At 36.8% G+C, this 16,594-nt stretch overlaps 1 protein-coding gene across 2 annotated transcripts; it reads left to right on the top strand.

Annotated features, from left to right (window-relative positions):
• Nucleotides 1–982: 982 nt before the first annotated feature.
• LOC127105010 (serine/threonine-protein kinase-like protein CCR4) lies at nucleotides 983–3,627 on the top strand. 2 transcript variants are annotated; one of them, XM_051042164.1, is made up of 2 exons: nucleotides 983–2,869; nucleotides 2,993–3,627. In XM_051042164.1, exons 1-2 carry the CDS (start codon nucleotides 1,075–1,077, stop codon nucleotides 3,442–3,444), a joined length of 2,247 nt encoding a protein of 748 aa, XP_050898121.1. In that variant the 5' UTR covers nucleotides 983–1,074; the 3' UTR covers nucleotides 3,445–3,627. The 2 variants fall into 2 exon arrangements, with proteins under 2 accessions (XP_050898121.1, XP_050898119.1); XM_051042162.1 differs by having other exon boundaries at nucleotides 984–3,627.
• The last annotated feature ends 12,967 nt before the right edge of the window (nucleotides 3,628–16,594 follow it).

The raw sequence follows: 16,594 nt of genomic DNA on the forward strand, positions 1-16,594 counted from the left end.
AATATTGTAGAAATGAACACCAAGTGACTGATTTGTTGACTAAGGGAATCACAAATGATGTGTTCAGGAGGTTGAAAATGAACACGGGCATGAAAGACTTGAAATACTTGTATTAAGGCGGTGTGTTAAGAATATTTTTTATAATTCAAGTGTTGTAACCGGTTAACACATGAGTGTAACCGCTTACAGCAAGACAAATATCACTTATGAGCTGAAGAAATTGGACATGCATCGTGGGTGTAACCAGTTAACGTAACCACATAACCGATTACCATTAAAAGAGAATTTAATTTTGTGTCAACTGTAATCGATTACAGATATAGTTTAACTGATTACAAATCCGATTTTTTGATTATATAATTGTGTGACTTTTGTCCTAGTATTTTGTATTATTTGTATAAATGAATTGATGATAAATATTGTATGACAAAGAATAAATTTAATATTGAAAAAAATATAGAAAACAAATTTGTTATAACTAGAAATTAATGAGTTGGAGGAAATATTTGACCTAAACTTTATTTAAAAATTAGATATAATTAAAAATAAAATAGAATTTGATATGAACTTTAAAAGTAATATACATTAACAATTAATTTATTGACATAGGTATATTTTAAAAAATAGATTTATTATTAAAAATTTCAAAAATTATAAAAATAAAGATGGCGATCCAAATTACTCAATAGAGATTAGTCATTGGACGGTGAATATTTCACATCAATGGTATCTTTATTAGAAAATAATTGTTTTTCATGTGTCTCTATTTTAATTTAGAGTTGGAAATAACATTATTATTCATTGAATTAAATATTGAAGACTAACTCAAAAGTCCGAGTAAGACTACATTTAGATATATTGACTTAGTCTTAGTCCTAAGTCCTCAAACAAATGAACAAAACTTAATAGTAATAATAGTACCATTTCTCAATTATGAAACCGCGTTTATAAAATTAACTTTTTAGCTTTTAGATTCTCATTAATAAGAAAAAAACCTCATCTTATGAATACCCTTCTCAAAACACAATCTCTCACACACCATGAAATTTTTGAATTCTCTTAACAATAATTTCCATGGCTTTTCACTATAAGCTCTTGTTTGTTTCTTTATTTTTCCTTTCTTTTATTCTTTTTCTTCCTAACATAAACACACTATCAACTGTTTCAATTTCTGACTCTTCGAATTCCAACCAAACCTTAATTTGTGTCTTACAACAACCTCAAAACAAACAAAAACATTCAAATCTCAATTGTACTACTTTTCCTTCTAGTACTATTATTAACCTTGAAGTGAATCCTAATGTTCCATTTTCTCAGATTGTTGGTGGAAATGGTTTTCTATATGCATTAGCACCATCATTAAACTCTTCAAATTCCATCTTAGGTTGTTGGAGATTCTCAAACTATTCAAACTCCACTATTGTTCCGTTTAAACGAATCTATCATGGACCCTTCATTGAAGACGTTGATAGTGGAAACTCCCATGTTTGTGGTCTTGTGAAAGCGAAAAACGGTTTTCGCCTCGAGTGTTGGCAATGGAAAAGCTTCAATTCAATCAGTCCAAGCTTGAGTTTTTCAAGTATTGCAGTGGGAGAGAATTTTGTATGTGGGATAGTAGAAAATGGAAAAGGGAATTTTGTTACTTGCAGAGGAAGTAACAAAGAAGTAGTTGGAAATGAACCGAAGAACGGTGGGAATTATTCGGTAATCGAAGCCGGTTCGAATCACGTTTGTGTGATTTCTAGTGGTGGTGGTTTGGAATGTTGGGGTGATGTGGTTGGTGAGAAACCAAGAGGGAGATTCATTGGATTGGCTTTGGGAGAGAAGAGAAGTTGTGCACTTGGGTATGATGGATTAGTTGAATGTTGGGGGTTGAATAATTTCACCATGCCATTGAGATTGAAAGGAGCTTTTTTTGAATCGATTGTGGCTAAAAAAAGTGTTTTTTGTGGTGTTTTAGCTTCTAATTACTCTTTGTTTTGTTGGGGGAATGAGGTTTTTGAGGAGTTGAAAAATGCGATCAAGGTGTTTGATAATGTGCTTCCTGGACCTTGTAAGAGTCGATGTCCGTGCGGGCCTTTATCAGATTCTGCTAAGCTTTGCATCTCGCCGGGCATTATTTGTAAAGCTTGTCCACCGTTAGTTGAGTATCTGTCATCGCCGCCGTGGAATCCTCCATCTACGGTTGGAAATTCGTCGAAAAATGGTGGTTGGAGCAGCAAGATGGTGGCGTTTCTTGTGATCGGATGCGTTGGCTGTAGTTCGTTGTTGCTGGTTTTATCTTGCTTTCTTTACAGACACTGCAAAGACTTGGGATGCAAATCTAGAGTTCATGACTCGGGAAGATTAGACGATCCTGATCCCGAAACCGAATTAGAGCCTCCTCGAGGCATCCCGGTTCTTGAGAAGCGGTTAAGTCATGTAATCAGTATGGGAAATGGAGGCACCCTTTTGGAGGAATTTTCCTTTCAAAAACTAATTCAAGCGACCAACAATTTCTCCGAACAGAACAAAATTGGCCTAGGAAGTTTCGGGTCGGTGTACCATGGAAAACTCGAAGAAGAAGGAATCGAAGTTGCCATAAAAAGAGCTGAAATGTCGTCAACTTCAACTTCTTGTGCACATTTCGGTGTCGCGAGAAGACAAGAAGACCAAGACAGCGCCTTTGTGAACGAACTCGAATCTTTATCGAGACTCCACCACAAAAACTTGGTAAAATTACTCGGTTTCTACGAAGACAAACATGAGAGAATCTTAGTTTACGAATACATGAACAACGGAAGCTTAAACGACCATCTTCACAAGTTTCCAACCTCAACCATCATGTCATGGAGCGTCCGTATAAAAGTCGCCTTAGACGCGGCTAGAGGTATAGAATATTTACACAGATACGCCACACCGTCGATTATCCACCGTGACATTAAATCATCAAATATTTTACTAGACTCAAAATGGGTTGCAAAAGTTTCGGATTTTGGATTATCATTAATAGGTCCAGAAGATGAAGAGTCACATCTTTCACTTCTAGGAGCCGGAACAGTCGGTTACATGGACCCCGAATACTATAGACTACAACACTTGACGACGAAAAGCGATGTCTATAGTTTCGGAGTTGTATTATTAGAACTTTTAAGTGGCTATAAAGCCATACATAAAATTGAAAATGGAGTGCCAAGAAATGTGGTTGATTTTGTGGTACCCTTTATTGTTCAAGATGAGATTCATAGGGTTTTGGATCCAAAGTTGCCACCACCAACACCATTTGAGATAGAAGGTGTGGCTTTTGTAGGTTATTTGGCTTGTGATTGTGTTCGTTTAGAAGGGAGAGATAGACCAAATATGAGCCATGTTGTGAGTAGTTTGGAAAAAGCTCTTGAGGCTTGTTTGGCAGAACCTATTCTTTGTGGGTCCAATTCTACCACCACAGTTTCTTCTTGTGACTGAATTATTTTCCACAATCCCGTTTTCCTTACGCTTAACGCGTTTGTGAATTTTGAAAGTGTCAATTATTGTATATTGTTTTATACACAAATTTTCTTTCTTCATTTTTGTTGTTGTTAATATATAACCAAATTTCATTGTCACAATTTCCATAATAAAGTCCAATTTTGACTTGTCAAGTTCCAATTTATATCTTCTAAAATTTAAACAAAATATAATGATTTTTTTTTCAAACGGTTTGTTTTGAGTTAGTAATTTAGGCCAAAAAGTGTATCATTAATTGAAATTTCATGACGAATGACCTAACCATTTTTTTAATCAACCAAATCAATGTGCCTTACATGCACACTAAAGTTTTTATATTTATTATTTAACTACTACTTCCAATATAGTCAATGTTTCATTTTTCCTTTCATTATCAAAGTTAAACATATGGAAATTTTTTATGTAAGGGCATAATAGTCAACTAACCAAAAATATGTGAGGTTTAAATTCAGTCTCTAGATTTAAAGTTGATTTGAATTGATAGAAGAAACTTAAATAAATTGGAAATAAAATGTAAAACTTTACAAGAACACATTTTTCTTTACATAAATAAAAGTATAAGTTAATATTTTTTACTAATTAATTTTTTTGGTTTAGTATCGGACTGATATTTCATCTCTTAAAAATGAATAATAGAATATTACTTTTAACACTAGTTATAAGTTGAAAAACTTGAATGAGTTAAATGACCAGAATTCCAACTCTAGAATGTTCCAACTCTAGAATGTTGGGAGAAGTACCAATATAACAACTATTCAATAGAAGTAAGTATTTGACTCTTATTATATCTACATAGACTTGAGAGATATTATACCGTTCAACAAAAACTATAATCTTAAGTGAAAATTATAAGAGTTTGTTTCATTAAATTAAGTAAAAGTTAAGAAGCGATAAGACTAATGTTGAGATAAGATTGTATTAATCACATTTTCTAATACCTACTTACTATAAAAGCAACAAATACTACCTATAAAAGCAACAAACTATACATTAACATATTTTTGGTATTTTGGTTAGTAAAATAATGGAGAAAAAAAGTATGATACAATCAAAAGTGATTGGCGATCTCTCCCAACACAAACCCAATGAATGGAAGGTAAGGAGGATACCAAAGTATGATCCCAATGCTAATGCATATGATGAGATGGCATGAGGGATCTTAGGGTCAAAATTCGGGTCTTACAGCTGCCCCTATTTAAGGACATTCTAGCTGAGGAGGTGAAAGTTAAAATCTTCATATCGACTCAGTAGAATGGACTTAAATAACAACATATAGAAACAACTTTTGGTCCCTAAGAGACCTCATGATGCATATGATATAAATGTTAAAAATAATCTCTGTGGGGGATATGTTGACACAAAGGAAAAGAATCCGGAGAGACTAAAAGTCCACAGGAACATAATGCATTCCACGAGGGGAACTCACTGGGGAGACAGAGACTCTGGGGATAAAAGCTATGCGTAAGCCAGGCTATGACTTAAAACTGCTGGGGACATGAGGGATTCCATGAAAATAAATAAATGGAAAGACTCAGCCGGGGATAAAGGGGAAAATTTAAAGGGGATACAGGTAAATCAGGGCGAAACTGAAATACTCGAACCAAACAGGAAACGACAATTTCACTGAGGAAAAACACTCAAACTCAACCGGGGAAGAAGAAACTTCAACACAGGAGTGACAGAAGTGACAGAAGTATATTATCCATTACCGGTTACAGGGTAAGGAGATAACATAATCTGACAGAGAGGACATCCGTTACCGGTTAGGGTAAACATATCAAGGATGACTCGCCGAGGGCAACAAAAGGTGTATTCATTACCAGTTACTGGGTAAGAATAACCAACTGAGGAAAAGTCAAATAGGGTTTACAACTACCGGTTACTGGGCAGAAGACCATAAAGAAAGAGAATATATGTCACTGGTTAAAGTGAATATATCAAGGATAGACTCAAAGGGGAGAATATTCGTCATCATTCAAGATTAACATATCAAGGATAGACTGTCGGGAAAAAGTAGGAATTACATCTATCAGTTACTGGATAGAATACCAGAAAGAGAATATCCATCACCGGTTAAGATAAACATATCAAGGATAGACTCAAAGGGAAGAATATCCCGTCATCGGCTAATATGAACATATCAAGGATAAACTTAATAGGAAACGTGAAAACGGATCCGCTGGGGAAAATAAGAGGAAGTAGATTACTATTACCGGGTATTGGGTAAGAGTAAAGCACTCGTAAATCGAGAAGAATGTTACCATTTACTGGGTAACAGACTCTCGGGGGATCAAGGTATCTATCTAGGCAAAATCTAGAAAGAAAAGGTCAATCAAAGACTCAACCCAATGAGGATATAACTCAGAGGGAGTGGTTCCATCCTGATAATCAACTGGGGAGGAAGCTGAAATAATGATCATCCACGAGGAAATAACTTAGAGGAAAATGAGAAAGGTTAAATTCTTTCTGCCTAAGGGGGATGACTGTTGAAAAGTATATCTTCGGCAAATATTTTATATCGTATCCACAGAGATTGGTTGATATTACCGCCGTTCTATAATCCAAATGTTATAAGTTTAGAAAGTAACAAGGTTGTTTTGTTTGAAAAATTTTCTTGTGAGTAAATGTCACTAAAAATAGTAGAATGGTTTTAATCAAATATAAAAGCTTGGCAAGATTGGAGTTCACTATTTCAAATGTTTATGCTTCCTTATGATAACTATATAGATTCAAGATTATTGATGATGTTCAAGTATCCTCTCAAAGTCATTTATGTCTAAATGATATTGTGATAATCACTATATTGATCCTTAGACGATCTCTCCACCTAACTATCAATATAGCAATCTTTAATGTTTAATACCAAAGAAGAGCAATGAATAAATCTATCTCTACAACTTATTCACTACTTGAAAATCTGTTTTATGTCAAGACTCAAATAATCTCTCTCGACAACTACTCAAATCTGGTTTTCAACTTAGGGCAAAAACAGTATTCAATACATCAACAATCTTTATCATATATATAAATCAAATGGAATACATAAACATATGAGAATAGCTACTACCTCCAATCTTGACAAAAGGGAGTTTAGCTCCTCATCACTATTGTTACAAAGCAGAATGTTAAAGAAGAGAAAACTCTGTTTTCTCCCTTACAAAATATCTCAATGTGTGAATGATAATGAATGAATGTGAATAATGTGTTTTTCTCTCCTAAAAGAGTTGACATTTCCTTAATTGATCATTTTCATCCAAAGCAGAAAAGCTATCCCAAGGCAGACACCAAAATGGTAAAACCAGCTGGCCTTCAAAACAACACTTTTGACCCAAAATCAACTTGCTGGATTCGCAGGGTTCGCGGGGCGAACTATGCTCGCGGCGCGAACTGACACTGTCATTCAGTTCGCGGGGCGAACTTTGTTCGCGGGGCGAACTTTGTTCGCGGGGCGAACTGAAGCTGCCTCAGTTTCCTTGCTTTGCAAGCTTCATCCAAAATCTTCCATATTATGATGCTGCAATCCAAAGCTTTCTCATCCAAAAATTCTACAAAACTAACAAATATGTGAAATAACTGTTCAAAACAAAATAAATTAAACCTAATTGCATTTATACAAAATAGTGAGAATAAAAGTGTGTAATTACATCAAAACTTGGTAAAAGGAACCAATAAAATGATATAAAAAGTAGTACCAATTGGTCCCTAACAACTCTCCCCAACTTAGCATTTTGTTTGTCCTTAAACAAAAGTTTCCACCCTTACAACCAAAGCAATGACACAAAAGATTGAAACAAGGATTTACCAAGGACATTCAAATGGTTCAAAAGCGTTTGGCATTTTCTCAATTCACCTATCTCAATTCTAGACAAAACATGAATAAGGGAAATGGTTGAGTGCTAAAATCATTCCAAGGAATTCAAAGCCATATATGTCAAAATTGAATCAAACTTACACACACATCATATTGATGATGAATAACATGAAGGGTTACTTTCACTCATCCAAGCAATTAAATCAACAACAACTCAAATCATGCGGTTATCACAACAAATACCAAATTATGTGAAAAATGTGAATCAAGAGGTCTTTCAAAGGTTGTAATGTGGCTTAGGTTACAAGAAAGGATATGATTAAGAGAATTCAACCAAATTGCCTATCTTAAGGGAGCATTCCCAAATATTCAACCCTACACAATTTCTCTTTCTTTGATCCCTATCTTTTTCTTTTTCTTTTTCTTTTAAAATCCACACAACCATGAGCATTTTCTTTGCTTTTCTTTTTCTAAATTTTTTTTTATGCTCTATGGTTTCAAGGGTGATTTCTTTTTCTTGTTTCTTTTCAAATTTTCACCCTTTCTTAAGAAACTCACTTTTCCAAGTTTCTAATCACTTCTCATTTTACTCTCCCCAACTTTAGATTCCAAAACCAAATTTATTCAATAATGCTCCCTACTTAGACATAAGCAAAAGGCAAAATTTTGCAAACAACTCGGTTTGAGGTTTCAACTGATACGAAAGAAATTAGGATTCATTTATTCCACAATTTTCAATTGATTTTACAATGATCAATCAAATGAATCCTAAAATAAGCTCAAAGGGGTTTAACTAAGGATTATTCCTCACAAGGTTAGTTGATTCAAACTTTTTGGTCAAGTGGTTTTTCTCACAAACAATGCCTCTATCATTTTCATCTCTGTGTTACACAAAAATGGATTGATGCATGATTTAGCATGATAAGAATGAGTTAAAATAATGCTCGGTTTCCCGCTTTTTAGTGTATAATGGAAAGCTTCCTCACAAATGGTTAAGTCCTATTTTGATTCAAAGATGACATACATTTCAATGAGTTTATGATATGAAATTTGCACAAACCATCAAACTACTCATGTTAAGTCTAGAAAGCGATAAAGTGTACCTTGAAATACCGACACTACTTCTTATCATCACCACTCGAGGTGTCCTATGCTTCTTTCTTTGCGATCATTTCTCGGTTGCTTTAAGCTTGACTTAAGAGTAAGAACAATTAAACAAAAATGTTGGTAAACCAATTTGATTGTAACACACTTAAATCTCAAAAAGTATTCATGCAATTATCAAGCCAAACTCTAAAGTTCAACAAACTCTTCAATCTTCCTTCAACTCATCGCCATGGGTTACACCACCTCCTGCACCCCCCCCCCCCCAAAATTTTGGCCTGCCCTCAGGCCACTTATCATAATCAACAAAATCCTCTTAGGAAGGGAATGGAGAGGAGAAGTTTTGAAATTTAGAGGTTTGGAAGTGGAGCAACGAGATTGTTGAAAGAATCTCCTAAGTTTGTGAAAATAGGAATGAAACGAAAATGATATAAAACAAAAGTTTTTTTTTTTTCAGTTCGCGGGGCGAACTGAAGGAAATTTCAAAAAAAATTAGTTTTGCCATTCACTGTTCGCGGGGCGAACTTTGTTCGCGGGGCGAACTGAAGGAAATTTCAAAAAAAATTAGTTCTGCCATTCACTGTTCGCGGGGCGAACTTTGTTCGCGGCGCGAACTGAAGTTGTGAATTCAGTTCGCGGGGCGAACTGTGTTCGCGAGGCGAACGGTAAAAAACAGAACCCAATTTTTTCAAAATTTAACACAGCAGAAACTCACACAGCAGGAAAAAAATGAAAATGTAGACTTACAACGTTGGGCTGCCTCCCAACAAGCGATTTGTTTAATGTCGTTTAGAGCTCGACGGTCCACTGATTAGCCCGGTTTAAATAGAGACACGACACCCACATCATGATTTACGTCGTCACTATGGTAGACTTTGAGTCTTTTACCATTAACAGTCCATCTTTCTTGTGACTTTGGATCCTCGATCACAATGGCTCCATAATTGCGCACCTCTTTGACAACGAACGGTCCTGACCATTTTGACTTCAACTTACCAGGGAATAACTTCAACCTTGATTTGAAAAGCAATACCATTTGTCCGACATGAAACTCCTTGTGACGACCCTTTCCATCATGGAATTTCTCTTCAATTGCATCATTTCGGAGAGAATCATGCTTGTCATTTGGATGCTTCATAGCTTCAAAAAGATTAAAGGTCACCTCTTCGTCTTGCACTCTCACCTTCATCAGTCCATCATCTACGTCAATCATCATCCGGGCTGTTTTCATAAAAGGTCTTCCAAGAATTAGGGGCACATCACGGTCCTCATCCATCTCTACTATTACGAAGTCTACCGGAAATAAGAATTTGTCCACTTTCACTAACATGTCTTTAGCAATTCCGTATGGTGAGGTGGTGGACTTGTCGGCTAGTTGCAGAGTCATCCTTGTCGATTTGATCTCCACATTTCCCAATCTTTTCACAATGGAGAGGGGGATTAAATTTATACTAGAGCCCAAGTCAATCAAACCATTTCCAACGTATGTGCTTCCAATGGTTACCGGTAGAACAACCTGGCCCGGATCAGACTCCTTCCTTGGTAGAGTCTTTTGGATGATAGCACTACACCGTGCATCAAGCAGTATGGTCTCGTCTTCCACGTGTCTCCTTTTCTTTGTAAGAATGTCCTTCATGAACTTGGCATACCGTGGCATTTGTTCTAATGCATCAGCAAATGGAATGTTGATTTGAAGTTGCTTGAAGATGTCCATGAACCGTGCATAGTGTCTAGCATTATCCTTCTTTGACGGTGCGTGCGGATATGGTAGATGTTGAACTGGAATGACATTCACTCCTATGTCTCCTTTTTTCTTATTTCTTGGTTTGATTTCCTTATTCATTTCAACTTCACACTGTTGTTCCTCCATCAATTGCTGGTTCTGCTGTTTTCGCGGCGCGAACTGAGCAGTTTCAGCCACTTTATCCTTTCCACAAGCCACGTCCTCATTTTCCAGCACAACATCCATATCATTCTCAACTGTAATTTCCTCACCTTTTTTACTTGTCAACTCTCTACCGCTTCTAGTAAAAATTGCTTTATAATGCTCCCTTGGGTTGGGTTGAGTGTTAGCGGAGAAAGAAGATCCTGCGTTTTGTTCCGACAGTTGCTTTGCAAGTTGGCCTACTTGAGTTTCCAGATTTTTAATTGCTGCTTCGTTACTCTTCTGATTTGCCATGGAAGCTTGCATGAATTGTTGAAGAGTATCCTCTAGCTTGGAACTTCCTCCTTGCGTCTGCTGTCCTTGAGAATTTGGATGTTGGTAAGGACTCTGCTGCTGAAAATTTTGATTGTTGAACCTTGACGGTTGGTAACCTTGATTGTTCCTTTGATAGCCTTGATTTTGATTGTTCACATAGCTCACTTCTTCTAGCGGAGGGCAAAAACCAGTAGGATGATCTCCTTGACATAACTCGCAACATGCTACTTGATGTCGAACTTGAGAACTTTGAATCTCCTTCATCTGCTGTGGAAGCTTGGCCATTTGCTGAGTAATCAACTCCACTTGTTGAGAGAGTAGCTTGTTTTGAGCAAGAATGGCGTCATTGGTATTTAACTCAAGAACTCCCGGTTTACGTTGTGAAGGGCTACGATCATGTTGACCTTGATGATCATTAAGTGCCATCCGTTCAATAATGACTTTAGCTTCTTCCGCAGTTTTTGACATAAGCGAACCACCCGCGGTGGCGTCTAGAAGTGTCTTGTGAGTTGATTGGAGCCCGTTTAGAAAAATATGGATTTGAGTGAGCTCATCAAAACCATGACCCTTGCATTTTCTCAACATTGACTTGAACCTTTCCCAAGCCTCATTTAAAGATTCGTTGCTTCCTTGAGTGAATAGCGTAATAGCCGTTTTGGCTTCCATGAATCGGGATTGAGGGAAGTATCTTTCTAAGAACTTTTCTTCTAACAAATTCCAATCCGTCATCACTCTTGATTCTTGATCAAGGTACCACTCTTTTGCCTTTCCCACTAAGGAGTGTGGGAACATCCTCTTGAATAATGTTTCTTCACCCGCTTCGTCTATTCCCGTAGAACCCGCAATCTCATAGAATTTGATGAGATGGGTATACGGATCTTCATGATCCATTCCGGTGAATGGATTTGCATAGAGAAGTTGGAGGATTCCGGTCTTCATCTCCGTATTTCTTCCTCCACGGGCAAATTGAGCATTTCTTCTTGGACTATTAGCGGACATTTCGGTACGATTGTCATCCGTCATGTTTCTGTCACAAGCCTCTACAACCACTTCTTCGATTGGAACAAGTGCGGAAGTAGATGCTTCTTCTCTCCGGTTCCTCTCTTCGGCTAGTTTCCTTCTTCTTCGTGTTTTGCTATTGAGCTTCCGAAGTGTTCTTACAATTTCAGGATCGAATTGAAGTTGCTCCTCGGTTGCTTTTCCTCGCATGCACTAGAATCTACAAAACTAACAAACCAAGTGAAACAAAAGAGGGATAATAATAATTGTAACACAACTTAAAACAAAGAATTATTGCAATGCTTGTAATATCGACACCAATCCCCGGCAACGGCGTCAATTTGTTGAAAAGTATATCTTCGGCAAATATTTTATATCGTATCCACAGAGATTGGTTGATATTACCGCCCTTCTATAATCCAAATGTTATAAGTTTAGAAAGTAACAAGGTTGTTTTGTTTGAAAAATTTTCTTGTGAGTAAATGTCACTAAAAATAGTAGAATGGTTTTGATCAAATATAAAAGCTTGGCAAGATTGGAGTTCACTATTTCAAATGTTTATGGTTCCTTATGATAACTATATAGATTCAAGATTATTGATGATGTTCAAGTATCCTCTCAAAGTCATTTATGTCTAAATGATATTGTGATAATCACTATATTGATCCTTAGACGATCTCTCCACCTAACTATCAATATAGCAATCTTTAATGTTTAATACCAAAGAAGAGCAATGAATAAATCTATCTCTACAACTTATTCACTACTTGAAAATATGTTTTATGTCAAGACTCAAATAATCTCTCTCGACAACTACTCAAATCTGGTTTTCAACTTAGGGCAAAAACAGTATTCAATACATCAACAATCTTTATCATATATATAAATCAAATGGAATACATAAACATATGAGAATAGCTACTACCTCTAATCTTGACAAAAGGGAGTTTAGCTCCTCATCACCATTGTTACAAAGCAGAATGTTAAAGAAGAGAAAACTCTGTTTTCTCCCTTACAAAATATCTCAATGTGTGAATGATAATGAATGAATGTGAATAATGTGTTTTTCTCTCCTAAAAGAGTTGACATTTCCTTAATTGATCATTTTCATCCAAAGCAGAAAAGCTATCCCAAGGCAGACACCAAAATGGTAAAACCAGCTGGCCTTCAAAACAACACTTTTGACCCAAAATCAACTTGCTGGATTCGCAGGGTTCGCGGGGCGAACTATGCTCGCGGCGCGAACTGACACTGTCATTCAGTTCGCGGGGCGAAATTTGTTCGCGGGGCGAACTGAAGCTGCCTCAGTTTCCTTGCTTTGCAAGCTTCATCCAAAATCTTCCATATTATGATGCTGCAATCCAAAGCTTTCTCATCCAAAAATTCTACAAAACTAACAAATATGTGAAATAACTGTTCAAAACAAAATAAATTAAACCTAATTGCATTTATACAAAATAGTGAGAATAAAAGTGTGTAATTACATCAAAACTTGGTAAAAGGAACCAATAAAATGATATAAAAAGTAGTACCAATTGGTCTCTAACAATGACACTCTACAATTGAAAGAGGACAAACACACCAAATCTGCATGGGGGAGAGGATACCACCATAGCAGAGGATCAGAAAAAGAATGAATCACAAAATGCAATAATAATGCAATAATGAAATCTATGAATGTATATGTATATGTATATATGATGATTATGTTCACAAAACAATCACAAGGATATAAATATTAATGGTCTGAATCATCGTTACAACACTCAGCCGATCTCGACAGGATGAAGGCATCAACTGGAGAAAGAGATGTTAAGGATGAACATGAATTATCCGCCTCGAAGGCTCGACCCTGGCTGGGGAAAGAGGACATATTTGCTAAGGACCTGCACCATCAACTCTACGGGGGATTTTAGGTCAACACCATATCAAATGGGAGACAACCTTGCAGAGGACCAGAAATATTGCTCAAGAATCAGTGCTAATAGGGATCAAGCACAAACTCTGCTGACGACTCGAGCGGGGTAACAATCTATGCTGAGTCTATACAAACCTGCTGAGACGATGCGCCTACAACTCAAAGATAGGGAGGAAAATACAAACAAGCTGCTTGGGGAAGACCAACAAAACTCGGCTGGAGAGGTTGGGTTGCCGTTCGGAAAAAATGACCGAACCAGTTGCTTGGGGAAGACCAACAATGCTTCGCATTTTGGGACTTAACTATTCTTAGACTGTTATTGATGTTTCTTTAATGGAAACGATTTCTCTTAAAAGTAATTGCTTTTATTATTTTAAGAAAAACATGATTTTGATTTCTAAATTCAATTTCAAAATGATCATCAAAAAATTTAATTCTATTCAGCTGAATAAATAAGAGTAGAAACAATTGGATAAAAAGCTCAACTTTATTTGATAGAATGGTAGTCTGTAAATGGCAAGACTCCATAGATCCTTACAAAATTTTAAAAATGGTAATTTACATGGAAAAGGACTACATTGAATACAATGATCACTACTCCTTCTACCAACTTTGATATCCACTGTGCTCTTGGCTTCGGTTGAAGATTAATCCGAACCAAATAACATGCTCAAGAATGTATTCAAGACTGAAGATCAACAAGATGCAATTACTTGCCATAATCCCTAATTTTTGTATAAATTTCCCCCAAGGTGGGGTACTCAATTTATCGGGATAAATCTTTCTGTTTTATGTCTCTAACTTTTGTCTGGATCTCCCTTTCGGGTTTTCAATCCACTGAGACACTCATTTATGCCTAAGCCACCCTTTTAGGTTTTCAACTTAACGAGCTGTTCTTTTCTTTTTGGGGGAAGTATTTCTTGACTGCATCGGCATTCACAGGACGCGTGAACTCTTCACCATCCATAGTTGTAAGAATCAAAGCACCACCTGAAAAGGCTCTCTTAAAAACATATGGGCCTTTATAATTAGGAGTCCATTTGCCCCTAAAATCTGGCTTGAAAGATAAAATCTTCTTGAACACAAGGTCACCTTCTCTGAATACACGAGGTCTGACCTTCTTATCAAAAGCTTTCTTCATTCTCTGCTGGTACAACTGACCATGAGACATGGCAATCAACCTCTTCTCTTCAATCAAATTCAGCTGATCATATCTAGTCTGACACCATTCGGCCTCACTTAATTTGGCTTCCATCAAGACACGCAATGATGGGATCTCAACCTCCATTGGGAGTACAACTTCCATTCCAAAAATAAGAGAGAAAGGGTTTTCCCCTGTTAAAGTACAGATGGATGTACGGTACCCATGCAAAGCAAACGAGAGCATCTCATGCCAATCCTTGTACGTTACAACCATTTTCTGAATGATCTTCTTGATGTTCTTATTCGCAGCTTCAACATCCCTATTCATCTTAGGTCTATAGGAAGAAGAATTATGATGTGCTATCTTGAAGTCTTTGCAAAGAGCTTCCACCATATTATTATTCAAGTTCGATCCATTGTCAGTGATCATCTTACTTGACACACCATAACGGCTTATAATATGATTCTTGATAAACCTTACAACAACTTGCTTGGTTACATTTGCATACGATGACGCTTCAAACCACTTTGTGAAGTAGTCAATAGCCACCAGAATGAAACGATGTCCGTTCCAAGCTTTGAGCTCAATCATGCCAATCATATCAATTCCCCACATGGAGAAGGGCCATGGAGAGGAAATGACATTCAACAGTGTCGGAGGAACATGAATCTTATCTGCATAAATTTGACACTTGTGGCATTTCTTCACAAACTTGCAACAGTCAGATTCCATTGTCAGCCAATAGTAACCTGCCCTCAACATCTTCTTAGCCATATCATGTCCATTGGAATGAGTACCAAAGGAATCTTCATGGACTTCGATCATCAATAAGTCTACTTCGTGTCTATCCACACATCTGAGCAGAACCATATTGAAGTTTCTCTTGTACAACACATCATCATTCAGGTAGAATTTTCCAGCTAATCTCCTTAAAGTCTTCTTATATTTCAAAGATGCCCCAGACGGGTAAATCTGACTTTGGAGAAAACATTTGATATCAAAATACCACGGCTTTTCATCCTTGATCTCTTCAACAACAAACACATGAGCTGGCCTATCAATACGTATCACTGTCAACTTGGGAACTTCTTTCTAGAATTTCACCATAATCATTGAAGCCAATGTTGCAAGAGCATCTGCCATCCGATTTTCATCTCGAGGGATATGATGAAATTCAACTTTTGTAAAGAAACTTGAAATTCTCCTCGCATAATCTCTATATGGTATCAAATCAGGTTGATTCGTCTCACATTCACCTTTGATTTGGTTCACAACCAAAGCTGAATCTCCATAGACGTCCAAATACTTGATTCTGAGATCAATGGCCTCTTCAAGCCCCATAATGCAAGATTCATACTCAGCCATATTGTTCGTACACTTGAAATTCAATCTAGCTGTAAACGGAAAATGAGCGCCTTGAAGAGTAATAATCACTGCCCCAATGCCATTACCATATTGATTAACAGCTCCATCAAATACCATGCCCCAACGGGAACCAGGTTCTGGCCCTTCTTCAAGCAATGGTTTATCACAATCTTTCATCTTCAGGTACAAGATCTCTTCATCAGGAAAATCATATTGCACTGACTGATAGTCTTCAATCGGTTGGTGAGCTAAATGGTCAACCAAGACACTATGTTTAATAGCTTTTTGAGATCGGTATTTGATGTCATACTCAGATAACAAAATTTCCAGTGGGCCATCCTCCCTGTTAAAGCAGGCTTCTCAAAAATGTACTTGATTGAATCCATTTTGGATATCAACCAAGTAGTATAAATCAACATATACTGACGCAGACGCTTAGCAGCCCAAGCCAATGCGTAGCATGTTTTTTCAACCATAGAATACCGAGTCTCACAGTCGGTGAACTTCTTATTGAGGTAGTAAATAGCATATTCTTTCTTACCAGTTTCGTCTTGTTGACCAAGAACA

Source organism: Lathyrus oleraceus, chromosome 7 (assembly GCF_024323335.1).
Source record: "Lathyrus oleraceus cultivar Zhongwan6 chromosome 7, CAAS_Psat_ZW6_1.0, whole genome shotgun sequence".
NCBI lineage: Eukaryota > Viridiplantae > Streptophyta > Magnoliopsida > Fabales > Fabaceae > Lathyrus > Lathyrus oleraceus.